At 55.7% G+C, this 19,880-nt stretch overlaps 1 protein-coding gene across 1 annotated transcript in view; it reads left to right on the forward strand.

Moving 5' to 3' along the window:
* Window positions 1-13,144, forward strand: part of ARHGAP35 (Rho GTPase activating protein 35) — an 84,615-nt gene extending 71,471 nt beyond the window's left edge. The window contains exons 3-6 of the mRNA XM_011969707.1: window positions 220-297; window positions 1,759-1,890; window positions 11,550-11,655; window positions 12,573-13,144. Of these exons, the coding sequence (XP_011825097.1) occupies window positions 220-297; window positions 1,759-1,890; window positions 11,550-11,655; window positions 12,573-12,930 (674 nt within the window). The 3' untranslated portion in view covers window positions 12,931-13,144. The remainder of the gene's footprint in view (window positions 1-219; window positions 298-1,758; window positions 1,891-11,549; window positions 11,656-12,572) is intronic.
* The last annotated feature ends 6,736 nt before the right edge of the window (window positions 13,145-19,880 follow it).

Here is a 19,880-nt window from a genome sequence, read left to right on the forward strand (position 1 = left end):
CAAAGAACAAATACTTTAAAATTTTTAAGTGAAAAAGAAAATGGAGAGCAATGAGTTGAAGCATCTAGAAAAATCAAACAAGAGTGTGCTGAGGCCTGCTCCTCTCTTGTGGTGGGCACCTCATGGACTTTCCCTGGCTTTCTCCTGTCTTCGAGCCCAGCCCTCCTCATTCTCTGCTCTCCAGTTCCTACTCCTAAGACCCTGCCTGTTTCTCCTCAGGACTGAGCACGGAAGGCATCTACCGGGTCAGCGGGAACAAGTCAGAGATGGAGAGTCTGCAGAGACAGTTTGATCAAGGTAAGGCGCAGCCTGGCCAGGCGTCCGAGGCCAGAGCTGGTCATGGCAAACACAACTGCCTTGGTGAACTGTCTGTGGGACCTCGGGGCACTCCTGCCAGCACAGACCCAAAGTCACAAGGTGCTGAAACTGAGAAACAGACCATGTATGGCCGCAGTGGGGAGGAGTGGACTGGGTCCTGTCAGTGAACCTTCCCTGCCAAAGCTGGGTTATGTAGGCCACTCCTCACACCGCCACTCACAGATGCTCTTCCAGGTCACCCAGGCACACGCCTCCCTCACCACACTGAAGAGTTTTGCCTGTTTGGCCATGCAGAGCTAGTTGCAGGCACATGATATACAAGTCGAGTTGAGATGTGATCCTGTTTTGCCAGGGCCTCAGATCTATCCTCCTCACAGTCCCAGCACCAGAGAAAGCGAGGGACCATCGTGTGAGGAGCTGAGCCCTTGGGACACAGACCCAAGTTACATAGTTCTTGGCAGGGACTCTCTTCTCCTAAGCCAAGCCAGCTTCAAGAGGCCTAAAGTCAGGCAACCAAACTCTACCTCTTGGAATTGACCACACGGTGGGATGAGAAGCCACGTCCCCCAGTGCCAGCAGCAAAAGCACTGGAGCAGGGCACATTCCCATCTGTCAGCAGCCAGGGCAGGAGGCACCACCCAGAGCAGACACCACACCCACTCCCCAGGTGGGCAGCCCTTGCACCTTGCAGCACCGCAGTTGGGCTCAGCTGGCCGCAGCGGGCAGAGGGCACCACACGAGAGGGAGACGCCTGCTAATCTGTGGGTTAGGAGACACGAGGCCAAAGTGAGGGGAGAACCCCCGATGTGGGATGCGTTTGTATATATGGGAGATCCTGTACCAGCTTACCTCCCCCACAATGGAACGTGGTGCTGTCCATCCGTGGAGATTTCTTCGTTATCAGGAGTCCACTGAAGTATGTATGCAACAAGAAGGAAAGTAAGAGATGGGTCAGTGGTGTGGTGGCTGGGAAGGGCCAGAGAGAGAATAAATGAGCCTATTTGCCCTCCCACCATAGGGGACAAGGATGGAGGCGGCAGTCACAGTGGTTGCTAACATCTCTGTGACCTACCTGGAAAGTGAGCCACCCTTAAGGAAAGCTGCCTCCTTCTTCTGTGATGGGAAAGGAGTAAGGAAGAGGTAACGGCATATCAAAGCCAGATGAGGGCAAGCTCCCGGCACTGAAAACCAGCATCCCTGCCCTGATGCTGGTAGAGGAGGCAGTTCAGCGGTCTCAGAAAGAGGTGCTGGGGCCAACCCATGCCTGAACCTCAGAACTCGAGTTAGCACTCCCACAGGTCTCACCCCTCCAATCCGTGTCAGTCCTGAGGCCGTCCCTGGCTCCTTAAGGTTTCTCTAGCCTCTCCTGAGCCCCAAGTTGTCCTGATGCTTCTGCCTGGCTTGGAATGGTTTGGCCTCACTCTCCTGACTTCCTTTCAGACCATAACCTGGACCTGGCAGAGAAAGACTTTACGGTGAATACCGTGGCCGGTGCCATGAAGAGCTTTTTCTCAGAACTGCCTGACCCCCTGGTCCCGTACAACATGCAGATCGACTTGGTGGAGGCACACAGTGAGTACCGGCAGCCCAGTGTTGGGTGGATTGAGGGAGAAAGGGCTCAGCACTGGAAGAATAGGTCCTGCCCTCAGAATGGACGCTGGCTCTTAGAGCTAATGTTTGAAGGACAGCAGGCAAGGGAATTAACCAGATGACAACAATGGGACTTGCAAATCGGGCTCTTGCCCTTGTAGACCTTAGGTGCTTATCTGGGGGTGGCACCAAGAGAGTTGCAGGTTTCCCTCATACTCTCATTAGTTAAGGGCATGATTTCAGTGTCAGACTTGGCTCCTTTGCTTGCGGCCAACTTAACCTTCTCTGCCCCTTAGTGTCCTGCTGTTGTTACCATCCCTACTCCTGCAGATGAAATTCGGTTCGGAAAGGCCTAGAAGTGAGGCTGTGAACAGCCTATTTAATAGTAGTTCTTATTTTCCTTTCCCCTCTTCTTACCTGTCTTCTCCCACCTCTCATGTAATGAAGTTAACGTGTGTCTAGGGTCCTACAGCCTCTTAGGAAGCCGGCCTCTGGAGGGAAAGAGACAACTCCAGTGGCCAAGTGATCATTTGATGCTGTAGCAAATGAGCGCCTCTGGTTTTAGTGGTATCCTGTGTGCCGTGCCACCTTGCCTCATCAGCTGTTCCTGCCCCAGCCTGCCTCTCTCTAGAGGTGTTTGTCCAGATGGGCAAGACTTCTCACTGGCCAGCCTCTCCCTGGACTTGGTGTAGTACCACAGAGGATGCCTGGCCTCTCAGAGCGTCCCACCATGTGGCCCTCACTACCTTTTAAGTCATCAGCAGCCTTCCTGCTTTGTGCCTCTGGCAGGCCAAGACCCAGCAGCAGCCCTTGCCGTGCAGCTGCAGAAGGGAGTGTCTCTGCCAGCTGCCCAGAGATGACAGCCACCCCGTGATCCAGCGACCAGAGGGTGGGGAAGAGGAAAGGAGATGTGTTCCTCAGGGGCAGGACATTGGTCTCATCATGCCACTGCCCAACTCTAAAGAGGGAGCTTTAAACAAGCCTCATATACTCACAAGGCTGATGTGTAGGCAGAAATTTGAGGGAGGTGATGGATCAGCGTGACCCCGAGTCCTGGGTCACTGACTCTAAGTAGCATCTAAGGGAGACAGGTGTGGAGGAAGCCCACCCCTGAACTGTCAGAGCCACAATAGTGACAGGGCTACGGGACCTCCAAGGTCACCCTTCCAGGGTCTGCACTTCCTGTGGTGTCTGTTTTCACAGTCTGGATGCCACTTTCACCTTATTCTGTCCACACTCTCTTAGCTGACTGGAATTGTTCACAGCGCCTGACCTAGCTAAGCCCACAGGGATGGGGCAGGAAAGCATGGTACTCCTGGGACGGTCATAGAGTAGCCTGCCTTCTGAAGACGGGAGTCAGGGTTTCTCCAGAGCAGTTATTGCTGGCTTCTCCCCTGATCCTGCTGTCAGAAGATAGAGGCTTTCCCAGCAGTCACTTCTCCAGGAGGCTCCAGGCAGGCACAGATGTGAAGTCACATGGGAAATCTCTATTCTGGAGCCAGCTTTCTTTCCACGGAAGCTTGTCTCACAGTGGAAGTTAGGAAAAGAGGAAGGCATGGACTGACACCCAGTTTGCTGGAAGCCGGGAATTCCTGTCTGCATTTGTCTTGACTTGGCGCCATCTAGAGGTGCGTGGAATCCTGCCACCCGGCAGAACCCCATTGTTTCTGCGGGAGCTGCTGACACAGCATCTTTTTGTGTAGGGTTGGGGGGCCGGCAGGAACGGGAGGTGCTATTGATAGGGAATCAGCTGCCCTTCCCACAGCAGCTTCCACTGCTCAGGAGGTGGCTTCTTGCGGCCGCTACTGTAGCAGCCTGGGAAAGGGTGGAGGTTTCCCACTTCCTCTTCCCATTGTGTGTTTCCTGTCCTCCACGGTACTTAGCGGGGGCTCCGTTGTCTTGAACCTGACTGAAGGGGGTGGGAGAGGAGAAGATCTTGCTGACAATGGCACCTCTCTGGGCCAGAGAAGCTGACTGAAAAGCTAGGCTGTGGATGTTGCAGGGCCAGGTTCAACTGAGCCACAGATACCAGGCAGTGTAAAAGTTAGTAGTGTTAAGGGATATTATGGAAAAAATATGATCATGCCCCAAAGTAGCTCTTCCCAGACTGGCTGGGGTTTCCATGGCTACATCAACTTGACCAGCTCTTTCTACTTAATCCCTGAGAGCAATTGTGTCTCTATATGTTCAGGCCTTGGAACCAGTTTCAAATCCCATCACAACAAGTATCAAGGTCACTAGCAAATGGTTTTGTTAGCTCCAGAATTTCACAGTATTGAACACTGCTGAAAATGTACCCGCAAAATAGAGACGTTTGTGATTATTTGCCAGTTATTTTCCTACCACACTCAAGGTGATGCGTGGGAGATTCAGAAATGAACAGCAGCAGCAACCGCACCGCCCATGGCCTGGGTGCCTGCCTAGGCTTGGCCCTGCTCTCCACGAGGCATTTGATTCCCACCACTGATCTTCCTTTGAGGAAGATGGTATTATAATACATCTCCATTTTGCAGAGGAGGAAACAGCTTCTCAGAGGTGATACAGCCTGCCCAGGGTCACACCGCTAGGGAGCAACAAGCTGGGGCTGGAGTCCCTGCCTCCATGGGTGCAAGTGAAGTTCTCTGAAGACAGAGCAAAGCTGAGCTTGAAGTGCACAAACCCCAGCGGGGAAGGCGCGAGGAAGAGGGCTTCACAGGGGAGATGGGCCAGGGTTTCAGGAGGCAGAGGAAGAGGCTTGCGCTGCCTGTCTTGTCTCCTCCCTGTAGCCCACCCCCGCCTCCAGGAGTCACTCTTGCCTGGTGTCTCCCCTGTCTCTGGTGACTCCCTCCTCCCTGCCTATCTTGAGTCGACTCCATCCAGCCGGTGTCCACAGGCCCTGCCCTATGGCTTTTGTGCTGGAAGGAGTGCTAGAGCTGGCTCCATCTCAAGCCAGACGGTCTGGACCAAAGGACCTGTGGCTTCAGGGTCCCCATTAACTCCCTGTAATAGCTCGTAAAATTCAGTCTTTTTAATTTAAGGAGAGACCAGTCGTTTTTTGTCAGATTGTTGAAGGGGATGTGTGACCCAAACATGGTTCAGGATGCCGGCTCATTGTCTCGGCCTTGCCTCTTGACAGATGAGACCGCTGGGGCTAGAGATAACAGTGCAGCCTAGGTTACCAGGAGGCGGCCCTGCTGCTTTCTGGGCTCTTGTTCACCAGCTGCCTTGGGACGTTGCTGGTTCTGGGATCCTGCCTTCCTTTGATCTGTCCAGATAGCTGCCCGAGGGCACGGGGGTGCTCCTCACACCCACGCACGGGGGTCATTAATTTCACAGATAGCCAGGCCCTGTGTGGACAGAGACAGATGGCAGTGGGCACACACATATGTGGCCCCCAGCTCAGTCTGGTGGGACAGGACATTCAACAGGTGATTGCAAAGCCATGTCTCCAGGGGAAGGACAGCCTGGATTCCCCATCCTGGGCCCTGTAGAGTGAAGTCTTGACCTTGGAGTTGTTTACCACCTGGGACGGGGAGAGCGGACGCCGGACGAGCCTGCATGATCACTGAAGGACTGTGACCCTGAGCTGGGCTTTCCCTTTCCTGGCGATGCAGGCGTGCAGATGGTCAGCGGCGGCCAGCAGGGACTTTCCTCCAGGCACTGAGCTAGCAGCAGCAGACCCAAGCCTAGAGCTTGGTTGGCAGCCTGGGTGCCAGTGATGGCAGTGGCGCAGCACAGCCAGGGCAGGAGTGTTCTTTGGGAACAGGGTCTCTGCTGCCAATTTGTTTGACCTTGGACCAGTATTCTGGCTTTGTGAGTCCTGGTGTGTCTGTGCTGTAAGAGGTATGGGAAGCTATTCAGTAAGGTCCCTGTGCCCTCTGGCTGTCCCCTCCCCTTCCTCCTGAGTTCTTGGGGTCTCTATTTTATTAAATTGCTGGGTCTGTGTCCAGGCTGTCTTGGTTCAACTGGCCCAAAAATTCGTCCCCTGGACGTTTCTTGCTGTCTCAGGCGACTAGTCCCTAAGTTCAAAAGTATGATGTCCCATCAAGAGGTGCAGCTCCCAGCCCACACCCCCTGAGCAAGAGCAGAGCCACTTGGAGCCGAGCCAAGCGAAGGGGTGAGCGTGGTGTAGAGGCTGGGGTCTCCTCCATAGGCCACCATCTCTCCCGGCCCACACCCCTGGACTCCTGTCTACCACTGACCAACACTGGAGCAGGATGGGTTCTTCTTGTTGTTGTTAGAAAAAACTAAGTGTCTTGACTTCCAAAGGGTAGGCTGAGGGAGTAAAGGATGTGAGGATTGGGCCCTCCACAGTCTGGGTCCTGAGGGGACTCTGAAGGGGTTGGAGGTCATACCAAAAGTCTGGACGAGTGGACCTGAGAGTCCACAAATCAGCACTCGCCAGGTGTGGGGAGAAGCCACTCTGGGCACCTGTACCATGGCGGGTCCTGGTTGCAGCAGCTCACCCAGGGCTGGGTGCCCTGACGGCCCTGTCCCAGCAGGGACCCCAGGGAGCCTATTGCCCCTGCTGTTTCTTTGGCCAGTGTAGACACCTGGCCGGGCAGGCCGGCCCACCTGTTGAAGCTGCGGGTCCCTGTAGAGCAAGGTTCCACTGAAGATGGTGAGTGGCTCCCCTGAGTGTGCCGCTGCCCTGTGACCAGGTCCACACAGACTGTGGCCCCAGCCTGCAGCAGCACCATGGGGCAGAAGGTGTCCGGGGTGCACGGGCTGGGCTGGCTCTTGGCCACCAGCTTGTTCCCAGGCCTCTGACTTGGAGCTGCCAGAGTCTGTGCTTGACCACACCCAGGCCCAGGTTGGAGCCGGACAGCGCAGTCAGCACTGTGCTCAGCAAGTAGCAGCCAGCCAGAGGCGCCTGAACTCACCAGGGATGAGGATGGTGGTCACGAGGGGAGACTGGGGCCGGGCCAGGAAGGCCTCGAGGAGCCAGCCCAAAGCTCCTGGACTAGAGAGGGACCCTCTGGGTCCTTTCCCCTCTTTCCACTAGACCGTAAGCGACAGGGAATTTGGTTTTTGTTCCCTACTGCATCCCCAGCGTATAAAATAGTACCCAGGCAGGAGCAGGCCCCTGTAAACACCTGCTTCTCCCACACACTGAGGATAAACAAATGACCCAAGCAAGAGGGGCCTCCCAAATCCGAGAATGAAATAATTCGCATTGTCTGGCGAGGCAAGAATGGGTGCTGTCACCGACAGCCTCACCCATCCCCATGTACTCAGCCTAGTCCCTCTCATGCTCACCTGCCTCTGGGTCAGAGTCGCCACCTCCCTCGCTGAGGACTGTTGAGGGACCTGTGCCTGGTTCTGACCAAGGCAGCTGAAAATGCCACACAGGGCACAGACACTGCTGGTGTCCCCCCAGTCCTGGGTCAGGGGAGAGTGGGTATAGGAAAAACATACGAAGCCGGGTGCGGTGGCTCATACCTGTAATCCCAGCACTTTGGGAGGCCAAGGCGGGCGGATCTGGAGGTCAGGAGTTCGAGACCAGCCTGACCAACATGGTGAAACCTCATCTCTACTAAAAATACAAAAATTAGCTGGACCTGTAATCCCAGCTACTCAGGAGGCTGAGGCAAGAGAATTGCTTAAACCTGGGAGGGGTTCTCTACTAAAAATACAAAAATTAACCATGCCTGTAATTCCAGCTACTCAGGAGGCTGAGGCAGGAGAATCGCTTGAACCCGGGAGGTGGAGGTTGCAGTGAGCCGAGATCGCGCCACTGCACTCCAGCTGGGCAATACAGCGAGACTGCATCTCAAAAAAAAAAAAAAAAAAAAAGTGTCCTAGCTGGTGAAGCCAGCACCCTGGAGGGCGCCCCATCCCCTTTCCTGTCAGAGGATTACTGCAGTCAGAGAGGACTCTGCTGCCTGCAGGGAGGCGAGGACCCAGAGCAGATGGGCTGAGCTGGAAACAGGCCTAGGTCCCATCCACCTGCGACATCACCAGCCTTGTGACCTTCTCTTGGCCTCTGGAGTGGGTTTCTCAGCCACCATATGGGTAACACCCAGCCCCACCTTCCACTCAGGTCTGCGGTCAGGGCCACGCGAAGAGCACTGTGAAGCTGTCCTGCCAGCACTCGGGCAGCACCCAAACCTAAGCAGCTGCTGGTGCCTTTGCCATGTGAAGAGGCTGCAGCTGGAGCCTAGAGGGGTGAGGCAAGCTTTGCTTAAGGAAAGAGGTGAATGGGGCTGAGTCAAAGGATGTTGACAAGGTCAGCCTTGCTTTTAGTGTGGCCCAGACTTGAGCAGAAGGGCCTCTCGCCTTCCTTGACCTCTGCCCAGCGAGCTCCTAGTGCTGCTCCGTACTCAGGAGCACCTGGACCAGGCAGCCAGTGGGGAGGGGAGCAGGCCAGGAGACTGGCCACCCACTCCTCACTAGGCATTCAGCTGAGGTGCATATGCAGAAGGAGGCTGGGATTTTAGGGGGCAGACCCTAATTTTTTTTTTTTTCTTTTTGAGATGGAGTCTTGCTCTGTCACCCAGGCTGGAGCACAGTGACGCAATCTCAGCTCACTGCAACCTCCACCTCCCAAGTTCAAGCAATCCTTCTGCCTCAGCCTCCCAAATAGCTGGGATTATAGGCACACGCCACCACACCTGGCTAATTTTTGTATTTTTGGTAGAGATGGGGTTTTGCCATGTTGTCCAGGCTGGTCTCAAACCCCTGACTTCAAGTGATCCACCCATCTCAGCCTCCCAAAGTGCTGGGATTACAGGCGTGAGCCACCACACCCACCCGGCCCCTAAATTATTATCAAAGCAGGCTCTGTAACTCCCACCCCTGCCCCTCCCCACCCCCCAAGGAAGAAACAAAACCACCCTCATTGCTGCTTATCAGATAGGAAGGAGAGCAGGCGTCCCTGGCAGACCTAGGCTTTGCCAGCCCCGTTTCCTGCCTCCAGCCAGAGGATGGGATGAGACCCAGCTCTTACGTAAAGGTGCTACCACTCATTGCCTAATTAAGACAAACACAGCTGTGTTTGGGTCGTGCAGGCACCTGCGGAGAGACCTGTGTCCTCCTGTGCCAAGCTAGCAGCTGGAAGGGGGCATGACGCTTTTATGAAGTGAAGCTTCGCGCCACACACATGCTGCTTGTGTTTTCTAATACAGTCTTCTGTCCTCCCTACAGCAGTTTACCTTTTTTATGTAGATATTGTATTGTAACATGACAATGAACTGGTTGAAGACTCAAGGTCGTGGAAAAGAGTGTGCCCATGGCCGGGTGCGGTGGCTCACGCCTGTAATCCCAGCATTTTGGGAGGCCAAGGCAGGTAGATCACCTGAGGTCAGGAGTTCCAGACCAGCCTGGACAACATGAGGAAACCCCGTCTCTAGTAAAAATATAAAAATTAGCCAGGCGTGGTGGCAGGCACCTGTAGTCCCAGCTACTTGGGAGGCTGAGGCAGGAGAATCGCTTGAACCCAGAAGGTGGAGGTTGCAGTGAGCTGAGATCGCGCCACTGCACTCCAGCCTGGGGGACAGAGCAAGACTCCATCTCAAAAAAGAAAAAAAGAAAAAGAAAAGAATGTGCCCTTGAGGTAGAACCCTTAAAATAAACCTTGGATTCAGAGAAATGAAGCTGCTCATAGCCCAATAACTAGCTCCCAGGACTTTTTTAGTCATTTCTGATAGACAGATGTTACCAAGACACTGCTCTCATGAAGTTACACTCTCAAGGCCACAGATTTGCCTGGTTTCATTCATCCTCATTAGGCTGCCCGGGAGAGCTCCTGGAGCTCTGTCCCTTCCAGCCCTGCAGCCTCCCTCCCCCTGGCCCCTGCAAGTAGACTGGCTCTCAGGTGCCCTTATTTTGTGTCCAGCTGTGAACTCTGAATTTAACTGCCGGGTGTCACCAAATGAAGGAGGCACTGTCCACAGCCCCTTTTACAGATGAGGAGACTGACCCTACGGTGTCACTTGCCCAAGGTGACACAGTTGGCACGAGAGGCTGGATTTGTACCCAGGGCCATCTGAGTCAGGATCTGGACTGCAGACCACCACAGGACCTTCCTCCCTGCTCAGCGTTCCCGCCCTTGGGATTCTGTCTGCTTTTCCAAGTCTCACTCTCCCCAGGGTCCTTGTGCAACTCCCCCAACTCTGACCCTCCGGGCATATCACCTGCTGCAAAGGTGACTAGGAAGCCATGGGTTTCCTAAAGAATACCTGGTTCAGGGCCGGGCGCGGTGGCTCACACCTGTAATACCAGCACTTTGGGAGGCCGAGGTGGGTGGATCACGAGGTCAGGAGATCGAGACCATCCTGGCTAACACAGTGAAACCCCATCTCTACTAAAAATACAAAAAATTAGCCAGGTGTGGTGGCGAGCGCCTGTAGTCCCAGCTACTCGGGAGGCTGAGGCAGGAGAATGGCGTGAACTCAGGAGGTGGAGCTTGCAGTGAGCCGAGATGGCGCCACTGCACTCCAGCCTGGGTAACAGAGCGAGACACCGTCTCAAAAAGAAAAAGAAAAGAATACCTGGTTCAGGGAGTCCGCACCCCTCCCGGATTCATCAGCAGAATGGTACACATGTGTCTCCGGGGCAGACGATCCGGCACCGTCGTCTATCTCAAAGGAGCCTGAACCCCCAAGCCCATTAGCAACCGTCGGTGTTATAATAGACCCCCTCTTCACCAACCCCACCCACAGCCACCAATTGTGAGATAGCTGCCATCTCCTTCGTGAGACCCTCCCGTGGTTCTTCTGTGCCCTGGAGTCCGAGAAGGAAATATGGGGACGTCTTTCCCTGCACAGAGAAATCTGTCTCAGCCAGCTGGGCTCCAGGTGGGCTCTGGGACATGTGTGCCTCACCAGCCCGGGATGCCCTTCCCAGCCAAGGTGGGCCACACCCACTCAGGGATGGCAAGCCCAGTGGCCACGGCTCCAGCCCCACAGCCAGTCCCAGCTCTGCAACTTCTAACCTCAGATACCTCATCCTCAAAATGGGGTGACAAGTTCCTGCCTCACACGATTGCAGGGACTCATGGAACTGGGCCTGGCGCGGGTTACGAGCTGCATTCCAGGCAGTTGTTTTCCCTCCCCTAGGACATTGGGATTCCGTGATAGGCAAAGTGTGGGCATTGGGGGGAAAGGGGGTGCACAGTTCCTTTGGTGAAGTGCGTAAGAATTCCCCCACTGTTTCCATCAGCCCCTCCAATGGGGATGTGCGGAGGGTCCCTGTGTCTCTAGGGAAAGGACAGAGCCTTGGTCTCATGACCGACTCCCTCCCTCAAAGGTCTGTTGGCGTGGGTGGGTGGCAGCGGCTGCCTGTCTCCATCTGGTCAGGAAGCAAGCAGGCTTTCTGCGTAGGGATGCCTGTCTCCAGGGGCAACCGGATGAGCAAAGAATGGTGTTCTTTATGGCGTAGTCTCTCCAGATCGTTCTGTCTCGGGTGGTGGGGCCAGGAAGCCCCAGGCACACAGTGCCGCCCTTCAGTGGGGGCCTGGGACACAGAGGTGGGCCAGGCCCCTGGGCCAGTGCCACTGCCAGGTGTGCCAGCCTTGGGCACAGGCTTTAGGGGAAAGAGTGGAGTTAGTGTCATCCGAAAGCCCTGGGCTGCCCTCAGAGAAGGCCCATCACAGAGCACGCCCTGGGGTGGCCACCAGCCTCGGCCATGAAAGGCAAGGCTTTGGTTTTCTCTCTCCTCAGAAATCAACGACCGGGAGCAGAAGTTGCATGCCCTTAAGGAGGTATTAAAGAAATTTCCAAAGGAAAACCACGAAGTCTTCAAGTATGTCATCTCTCACTTAAACAAGTAAGTCGCAGGGCCTTCTGGTTGGTTTTTCCTCCAGAAAATTGACAGCCAGGGTCAGTGTGTCGCAGAACAAGGCTGCCAGTAGCAGCCTCAGGCCCTGGCCTGGAAGGGGCGCTGGCCGGCCTCCCGTGGTGCCCACTGGGCTCAGCGCCTGGAGCCTCTGCCTCTCGCCCATCCTAAGGCCTCCCTCCTGCTCCTATCTGAGGGCGGCCACGTGGCCCCAAACCTGCCCAACACCAGACAGTACACTTAGCTCTATCGGGCATGGGGCCTCTTGTAGGCCTGCGCCCCAAAGCTGGCAGAGAGAGAAGATCTTCTGGTTGGTGCTGATGTTCCAGAAATCTTCTCCTGAATCCAAAACACCTCAGAGCCCCTGAAAGTCCTCTCTCAGCATTCACATTCCCAGCTGGGGAGAACCGGGACATCGCACCTCGAGAGGTGTGCTGCAGGAGAGAGCCAGCCTCCAGCATGGAGCACAGGCTGCAGGCGGGAGGCCATGTGGCTCTTCCCTGAACTTCCGTGTGTGTGGAGGAGGGCTGCTGGCCAAGTGGCATCTCATGGCACTCTGGTTTAGGACGCTCAGCCTCCCTCCCTCATCACAGCTGGAGCACCGCCACTGCTTTGGCTGGCTGCAGAGCTAGTCCCTGAGGTGGTCAGTCCACCCCCAGGGGTTTTCAGGGCTCCAGGCAGCCTCTTCAAGGTTGGCCATGTGGAGGCGCTGGGCTGGAGGGGAGAGGACACTGAGGGCACAGCCTCCCGGGCAGGGCAGGGCAGGGCACAGAGAGCTGCGCGTGGCCTTTTCTGCTCCGCCTGAGGATGTGCAGGCGGGGCTCAGCCTGCGTGCTGAAGACCATGAGCGCCCAGGGCCAGGCAGGGCCCTGCACAGTTCTGACCATTGAGTTTGGTGTCGCCCGCAGGGTCAGCCACAACAACAAGGTGAATCTCATGACCAGCGAGAACCTCTCCATCTGCTTCTGGCCCACCTTGATGAGACCTGATTTCAGCACCATGGACGCCCTCACAGCCACGCGCACCTACCAGACAATCATTGAACTCTTCATTCAGCAGTGCCCCTTCTTCTTCTACAATCGGCCCATCACCGAGCCCCCTGGTGCCAGGCCCAGCTCCCCCTCCGCCGTGGCTTCCACCGTCCCCTTCCTCACTTCCACGCCTGTCACAAGTCAGCCGTCGCCCCCACAGTCGCCTCCTCCCACCCCCCAGTCCCCAATGCAGCCACTGCTTCCCTCCCAGCTTCAAGCCGAACACACGCTGTGACCCACCAAGACCTGGGGCGACAGGAGAACCGGTCCTCTCTCTGACGGGGTGGCATTTGGCCTTGAACAAAACCAAGTCCACTGGGGGCAGAGGCAGGGGCAAGTGGCCCTCTTCATCATGTTCTCAAGACCTCAGTGGGAGCACCAGCCAATGGTACCATCCGCCAGGCTGCCAGGTGCCCTGGGCCCGGCACTGCAGACCTGAGCTGGCTGCAGGCAGCAGCCATGGGGCCCTGTCCTTTGACTTGGACCCCTTTGAGGACTGAACTAGGCAGGCAGCAGCCCCAGTGCCCTCCCTCTGTTCTCTGGACCACCACCCCACCTGGCTGCGCACACCAGCCTCCAGGTGCCTCCCTCTGCTTGTACAGGGCCCGTGGTCGGGACAGTGCCCAGGCCTTTGCCGGGGAGGAGGAGGCTCTGAGATCCATGGCGGGGCTGGCAACCCCCGAAGAGAACACTTCCCGCTGGTCTGTCTCTTCCCACCTTCTGTCTGCACACACCCGCAAGGTAAGGGTGCAGCCCGGCTGGTGGCTCCTTGGGAACGTGTAGGCCACGGCTCTGCCACCACTAGGTACCTGCTGAGGGCGCTGGCCCTGCAGATCAGAACAACGGAGGATAGCTTTGTGCCTGGACCCAGAGAGTGCAGGACTTCCCTCTTCATCCCTGCCGTCCCACTCCACAGGCTTCCCGAAACATTCCCTGGCAAACAAAGGAACACTAGGAGAAAAAATGGAAAAACCCTTCCAATAATTAAAAAGGAAAAAAACACGGAAAGAAAACTACAGACCTCAAGATTTCACTCTGTGCCCACCTCTGCCGGGAGGGAGGGAGGCACACAGGTGGAATTGACCCTCGTCTTTGTGGCAGCAAAACCAGGATGCCTGGAGCTGTGGCCCGAGAGCCTCCTGGGGTCCCCCTCACCCACTTAGGTCTAGTCGCCAGATTCCCCGTTTTCCCAAGAAGAGGGTTTGAGCCCTTGGTGGAGAGAGCCCGGGAGATGGCAGAGCAGGCTGGAACCTGGGCTGCCCCAGAACACAGTCCATTACGATAGAAACACTACTTGAGCGTATGTGTGGGGTGTGTGTGTGTGCACGTGTGAGTGTGTGTGTGGGCACTTGGTGGGGAGTTGGGGACTGCTGGAAGGTGCCAGGTGCACTTGGGGTTGGGGTTGGTGTATTGGGTGTTGAAGTGGAATCGTTTCATCCCAGCCATGGAGGCCACCGGCAGGAGTGTTCGTGGGGATGTGGGTGGGGTGGGGCACTTTGAAGGAATGGCGGTCTGCTGGTGCCCTCGAAGGGGCATCCTTCCTGGTCCTTGCTGTCCCAGAGGCGCCGTGCCTGCCTATCACCCACCACCACCCTAGCCCAGCCTTTCCACTGCTCCAGGAAAAGCTCTTCTCCTGCCCACCTCTGCCCTCCAGCACTGCAAACTTGCGTGGCTGGGCCGTGGCCTCTGCAGCCAGGAAGACTGGGCACCCCCCAGGCGAGAGCTAGTGGGGTGCAGAGGGCCCCACACCAGACAGCCCTTGGGGCTCGTTGCACTTTAAGAAATAGGATCTGTGGTATATTCCAGGGGGCCTGATGGACACCTCCTGGGCTTCTGCAGCTGCCCCGCCCATGCCCACCTGTAGTGGTTGGAGACAGGAGTGGCCCTTCGTCTCCCAGGCTCCCTCTGGGGACGGCTGGCTCACTGTCTCCAGTTCACAATGGCCAACGAAGGTGCTTGGAAACACTCACGTACCCTTGCAAGTTTTAATGGGAGAAAAACCCAGGGTCCAGGCGTGTTCTCTGTGAATGTTGGATGATGAATTTTTGTCTTTTCTGGCGGAGCTGTGCCTGGCCCTGTAGGCCCAGGGTTGACTGGAAGGTGACATCTGTGTTTTGTTTTAGCTGAGGTTGGCAGTTAGGTTCCCAAACTCCCCCAGTCCTGGGCCCCAGCAGATGAGGAAACGGCCGCATTGACTCACCCCGGCCCCTTTTCAAGGTCTTGCTCACCTGGTCAGCACCTCACGGAATTGGGAGTGGAGGGAAAGCATGGTGGTGGCCTGGGCCATCCCTGTATGAACGCAGGCAAAAGCAGCCCAGTCCCCCTCACTGCTTGAGCTAACACTGCCACCTGTTTTGTGAGCACGAAAGCCACGGCCTAAGCCACCTGGCCCCTGATTCCACAGATGTGTGTGCGGCCAGTGACTTCCCCGGAGTGTGGAGGGGGCGGTGAGGAGGAGCACCTGGGCTTTCTACCCCTCCCCTCACAGAAGTACCTGAAACTAGGCCTGGGGCACCCCCAACGCAGCGCCCCGTCAGCCAAGGTGGGCAGGCAGGGACTGTGGCAGCTCATGTCCGAAGGGAGCCCCCATGCACAGGAAGCCCCGGGGTTCCTCTTGTTTCCCCCACTAACTCTTCAGCCTCTCGTCTGCTGCTTCGGGCTGAGGGACTAGAGGACATCTCAGTCGTTTGAGCAGCATGGCCAGTCGTGGCAGGCCAGGCTTCAGCATCCGATCAGGGCAGCGTGCAGACTGAATAGGCCCTTGTGTGGGAGCATCCCTGGGGATTGTTGGAACCGTGCTGTCCCCACCCCTGCTTTCATCGGGGCTCTTAGTTCTGGAAGGTGCTTGCACAGAGGGTGCTCATGGGACCCGCATGCAGCTCTCAGCACTGGGCGGGTGGGCGTTGGCTTGTCCAGAATGGGGACGTGGGGCAGCCACTGCCACCCAGCGAGAGTACAGACACCGTGTGAGGGAACAGCAGCCCTTGGTGCAAAGCCAGAGACTGATCCTGGCTCTGACGGCTGAGGAGGGAGGACCCGAGGCTGGGTGGCGTGGCTTGTGAATCCACTTAGAATTCTTGGCTTGTGTCGCACACTGGGTGTCACGGCACACATTTACTCTGCATTGTCCCTGTCTCTCCTGTCGCCTAGCATTTGGGGAGGAAGAGGGAGAGAGCTTCAGGGTGTCTGTCTCCTTGCTCTCCTGCCTCTACCGCCTTGGTTTTGCTTCCTGCTGGAGGCGCGGCACCTGCTGCGACCCAGATTCTTCTGCAGGATATGTCTGTCTTTGTCACGGTGGACAGAGGGTGACATCATAGGAGCAGCTTGCTGGCCAGAAGGGGATGGGGCATCCCTGTGCCTCAGTCAGCTTCTGCTGCTCTTAGGGAAGGGAGGCCTGGGTCAAGCCAGCATCCCTTTGGTTAAGACCCCCGCAGGCCACCAGGCATTCTGGACATACACACACACAACTCCACAGCAGGCCAGCTGCAGCGTCTTGTCATCAAGAGTCACCTCAGCTGCGCTCCCCTCCCGTCCTTTCCTATGAGAAGCCACTGCTTTGGGGGCGCCAGCTAGAAAAATTAGGGTGAGGTGGCCAGGAGGGCCCCTGCCGTGCGGGGGCCTGGGTCCTGTTGAGGCGCTGATTTCCCGAAGGCAGCGCAGGGATCCAGGGAAGCTGCGGCAGGGAGCGGCCCCGGCTCCGTGGCTCTGAGGTGTAACGGGGGTGGGCGCCCTCCCTCGGAGCACGTGGTCTTGTGTCCAGGTCAGAGAGTGGCCCAGGAAGCGGGCAGTTTCTGTCGCGGGTCCGGTGGGGGCGCGGCCGCGGTGCGGTCGGTGCAGCGTGGCCAATGCACGGCGCGCGGGGGGCAGAGCAGGAGGCGATCGGTGACCTCGGGCACTGCTGGCCTGGGCTGGCCTCCTCCAGCCCTCCGGTGGCGGAGACGGCAGTGATGCTACACTTCACTGTAGTCACGACAGGGCCTAAGTTATTGTTTGCATAAAAAGAATCATGTTCCCTGTGTACATTTAAGAAAAAAAAAAAAAACGGAAATGTCAGAATTGTATGGAAATAAAACTTGTTTGAAAATTTGGAATAGTGCTGCTGCCAGCTTATTTTTCTGGTACTTGTATTTTCACATGTTAAATGATCTTTATATATGTTGAATTAACAAATATTTTGAGTTTCTGAGAAAAACAAAACATATTAATGGTATTGAAATGTGTTAGTAGTCTGGCTGTATGCCCAAAATTCTGTTTTGCAGCAAAAGTGAAGACTTGTATGTAAAGAAAGTATAACAATTATTTCTTTGTATTTTAGGGGCTTTAACCGGAACATCCTTTAGCTGGTGTTAGGAATGTTTGCTTAATTTCCAGACTTTTTTTAAAAAACACATCGTGGGTTTTTTGAGGCTCCAACCTAATTAGTGCATGGTCAGCCCTCAATGAAGGCTGAGGCATCTCTGACTGAGGTGTTTTTGTTTGGTTTTGTTTTTTAAAATCATGTATTTGCTACAAAGTATTGTACTTGTCTCAATGGGAATGGTGTAAAAAACTGAAAAGGCCTTATGTGATCTGTATCATAGTTAATAAATCAATCTTGTAAAAAACCAAACCTGAGAGAAGTGAAGGGGGGCCTCCTCCTTACAGGGCCAGTGCAGCGCACACCTGGGTCTCCCCGGGCGCCTAAGCCAAGGATGGGAAGCAGGAGGCTCCCGCAGGGGGGCCTTTGCCAGCACGAGCTTCCGCTCCCAGCTCTCACCTGCTTTCCTCTCCAGCGCAGCTTCCCAGAAGGCCGCGTCATTCCTGTGGTCTCTCAGCATCACCTAAAGTGGCCCCCACGAACCCCCATGGCCACAGGAGCTGCAGGCAGGCATGGGCAGGGGATGCCAGAGGTGCCGCTCCTGCCCTTCCTTCCCACTCCCCTCCTGCCTGAGGCCATGCGGGAGGTACTGGGAGTCAGATGCCTGGATTCACTTCCTGGCTGGGGGTGGAAGTGCCTGGGGAGTTCCAGGGGCAGGATCATGAGCAGGCTTGTGTCCAGGAGGTGGCCGACTTCAGATCCTTCTCAAGGGAGGGGTCAGGGCTGAAGTTCTGAGAGGGGAGAGCCAAAGGTCACACTCACTCCCTGGTGCTGGCCCTGGGGTCAGAGACACAGGCTCTACGCCAGAGTTAGCCACTGTCACCACCGTCATCCAGGACAGCACCTCCAGGGACGGAGATGGGCGGCTTCCTAAAGAAGCCTTGCCACCAAAAACACCTCCTCTCCACTCACCCCCTAAAAAGCTCTTGTTAGGATTATCTCCCTCTTTCCAGTCTCCCAGGCTCGTTTGCTCTATCCTTGGCTCCCTCCTTACCCCTTACTGCTTCTAAGATCCCAAATGTCACTTGAGTGTGACTCTGCTCTTCCCTCTGCCTCCATTCTAGCCTAGACCCGAATTCAAGCTCACTAGACTCTAATAGACACTCCCACACCCTGAATGGCCTCCCTGCCCTCAATCTCCACAGCAGAAGGGTGAACTACTCAGCATGCAAGACGCATCCTTCCCTGCCTGTGCCCATAGCAGACATGGCTAGCTGATCACCGCACTCTGCCATACCGCTCTCCAGGTAGCCACTACCAATCAATAGGGGCTGGCACCAGAGATGACGGCTGTTTGCCACAGGCTCAGCCAGGCAGGCAAACAAACGGAAGTGCCTACTGACCATAGCCCAGGCTCCTTGACATCCATGCAGAACCCCATGCTCTGGATCCATCCTGCTCTTCTCTCCCACTCCTTTAACCCAACTCCCCAACATCAGTCAAAATAGTCTTTTTTTTTTTTTTTTTTTTTTAGACGGAGTTTTGCTCTTGTTGCACAGGCTAGAGTGCAGTGGCTCAATCTAGTCTCACCACAACCTCCGCCTCCCCAGTTCAAGGGATTTTCCTGCCTCAGCCTCCTGAGTAGCTGGGATTACACCCGCTCGCCACCACACCTGGCTAATTTTGTATTTTTCATAGAGACGGGGTTTCTCCATGTTGGCGAGGTTGGTCTCGAACTCCTGGCCTCAGGTGATCTGCCCACCTCAGCCTCCCAAAGTGCTGGGATTAGAGGCGTGAGCCACCTCGCCTGGCTGAGTCTCATTCTTTGAGTGCAGCTGGCTGCTTTCTGCTTCCAGATCTTTGCTTTGAGCACTTCCCTCTGCCTGAAATTCCTTCCATCCACCCTTCCCCAAATCTCCAGCCTGCCCATCAGATCCTACCCTGTTCTTCAAAGCCAGTCTTTCTCCAGAAATGTCCCTGACCCTCTCTACTCACGGATTCACCCAGCATCTGGGATTTACCTGCTGGGAGTTTATGTCACTCCCCGTGAGTGTGCCAGGGTTTCTCCTTTGTTATTGTTGTTGTTGTTGTTTAATTAAATCTCTACATCCTCCTGGTGTGCAGTTGGTACTCAATATGTGCTGACAGAAACCTGTCTTCTCTAGCTTTTTTTTTTTTTTTTTTTTTTTTCCTTAGTCTGTTGTGCAGGCTGGAATGCAGTGGCACAAACATGGCTCACTGCAGCCTTGAACTTGTAGGCTGACGCAATCCTCCCACCTCAGCCTCCAAGTAGCTGGGACTACAAAGGCACATGTTACCACACCTGGCTTTTTTTTTTTTTTTTTTTTTTTTGAGATGAGATCTCGCTCTATTGCTCAGGCTGGTCTCGAGCTCCTGGGTTCAAGTGAGCCTCCTGCCACGGCCTCCCAAAGCACTGAGATGACAGGCGTGAGCCACCCTGCCCGGCCTCTTCCCTTCTTTGGGGAAAGGCTGAGCCATCTTGGGGCCCTGCTCTGTGCTGAGCTGGGTTGAGGGAGAGACCAGAACCGGGACAGGCAGTGGGCTCTGCGTGCTGACTAGCCAAGGAGTGTCTTTTGTTTTTTTTTTTTAAACGGAGTCTCACTCTCGCCCAGGCTGGAGTGCAGTGGTGCGATCTCGGCTCACTGCAACCTCTGCCTCCCAGATTCAAGTGTTTCTCCTGCCTCAGCCTCCCGAGTAGCTGGGATTACAGGCACCACCACCAGGCCCAGCTAATTTTTGTATTTTTAGTAGAAATGGGGTTTCACCATGTTAGCCAGAATGGTCTTGATTTCTTGACCTCACGATCCACCCGCCTTGGCCTTCCAAAGTGTTGGGATTACAGGCGTGAGCCACTGCACCTGGCCTTT

This window comes from Mandrillus leucophaeus, unplaced genomic scaffold (genome assembly GCF_000951045.1).
Source record: "Mandrillus leucophaeus isolate KB7577 unplaced genomic scaffold, Mleu.le_1.0 Scaffold120, whole genome shotgun sequence".
Classification (NCBI taxonomy): domain Eukaryota; kingdom Metazoa; phylum Chordata; class Mammalia; order Primates; family Cercopithecidae; genus Mandrillus; species Mandrillus leucophaeus.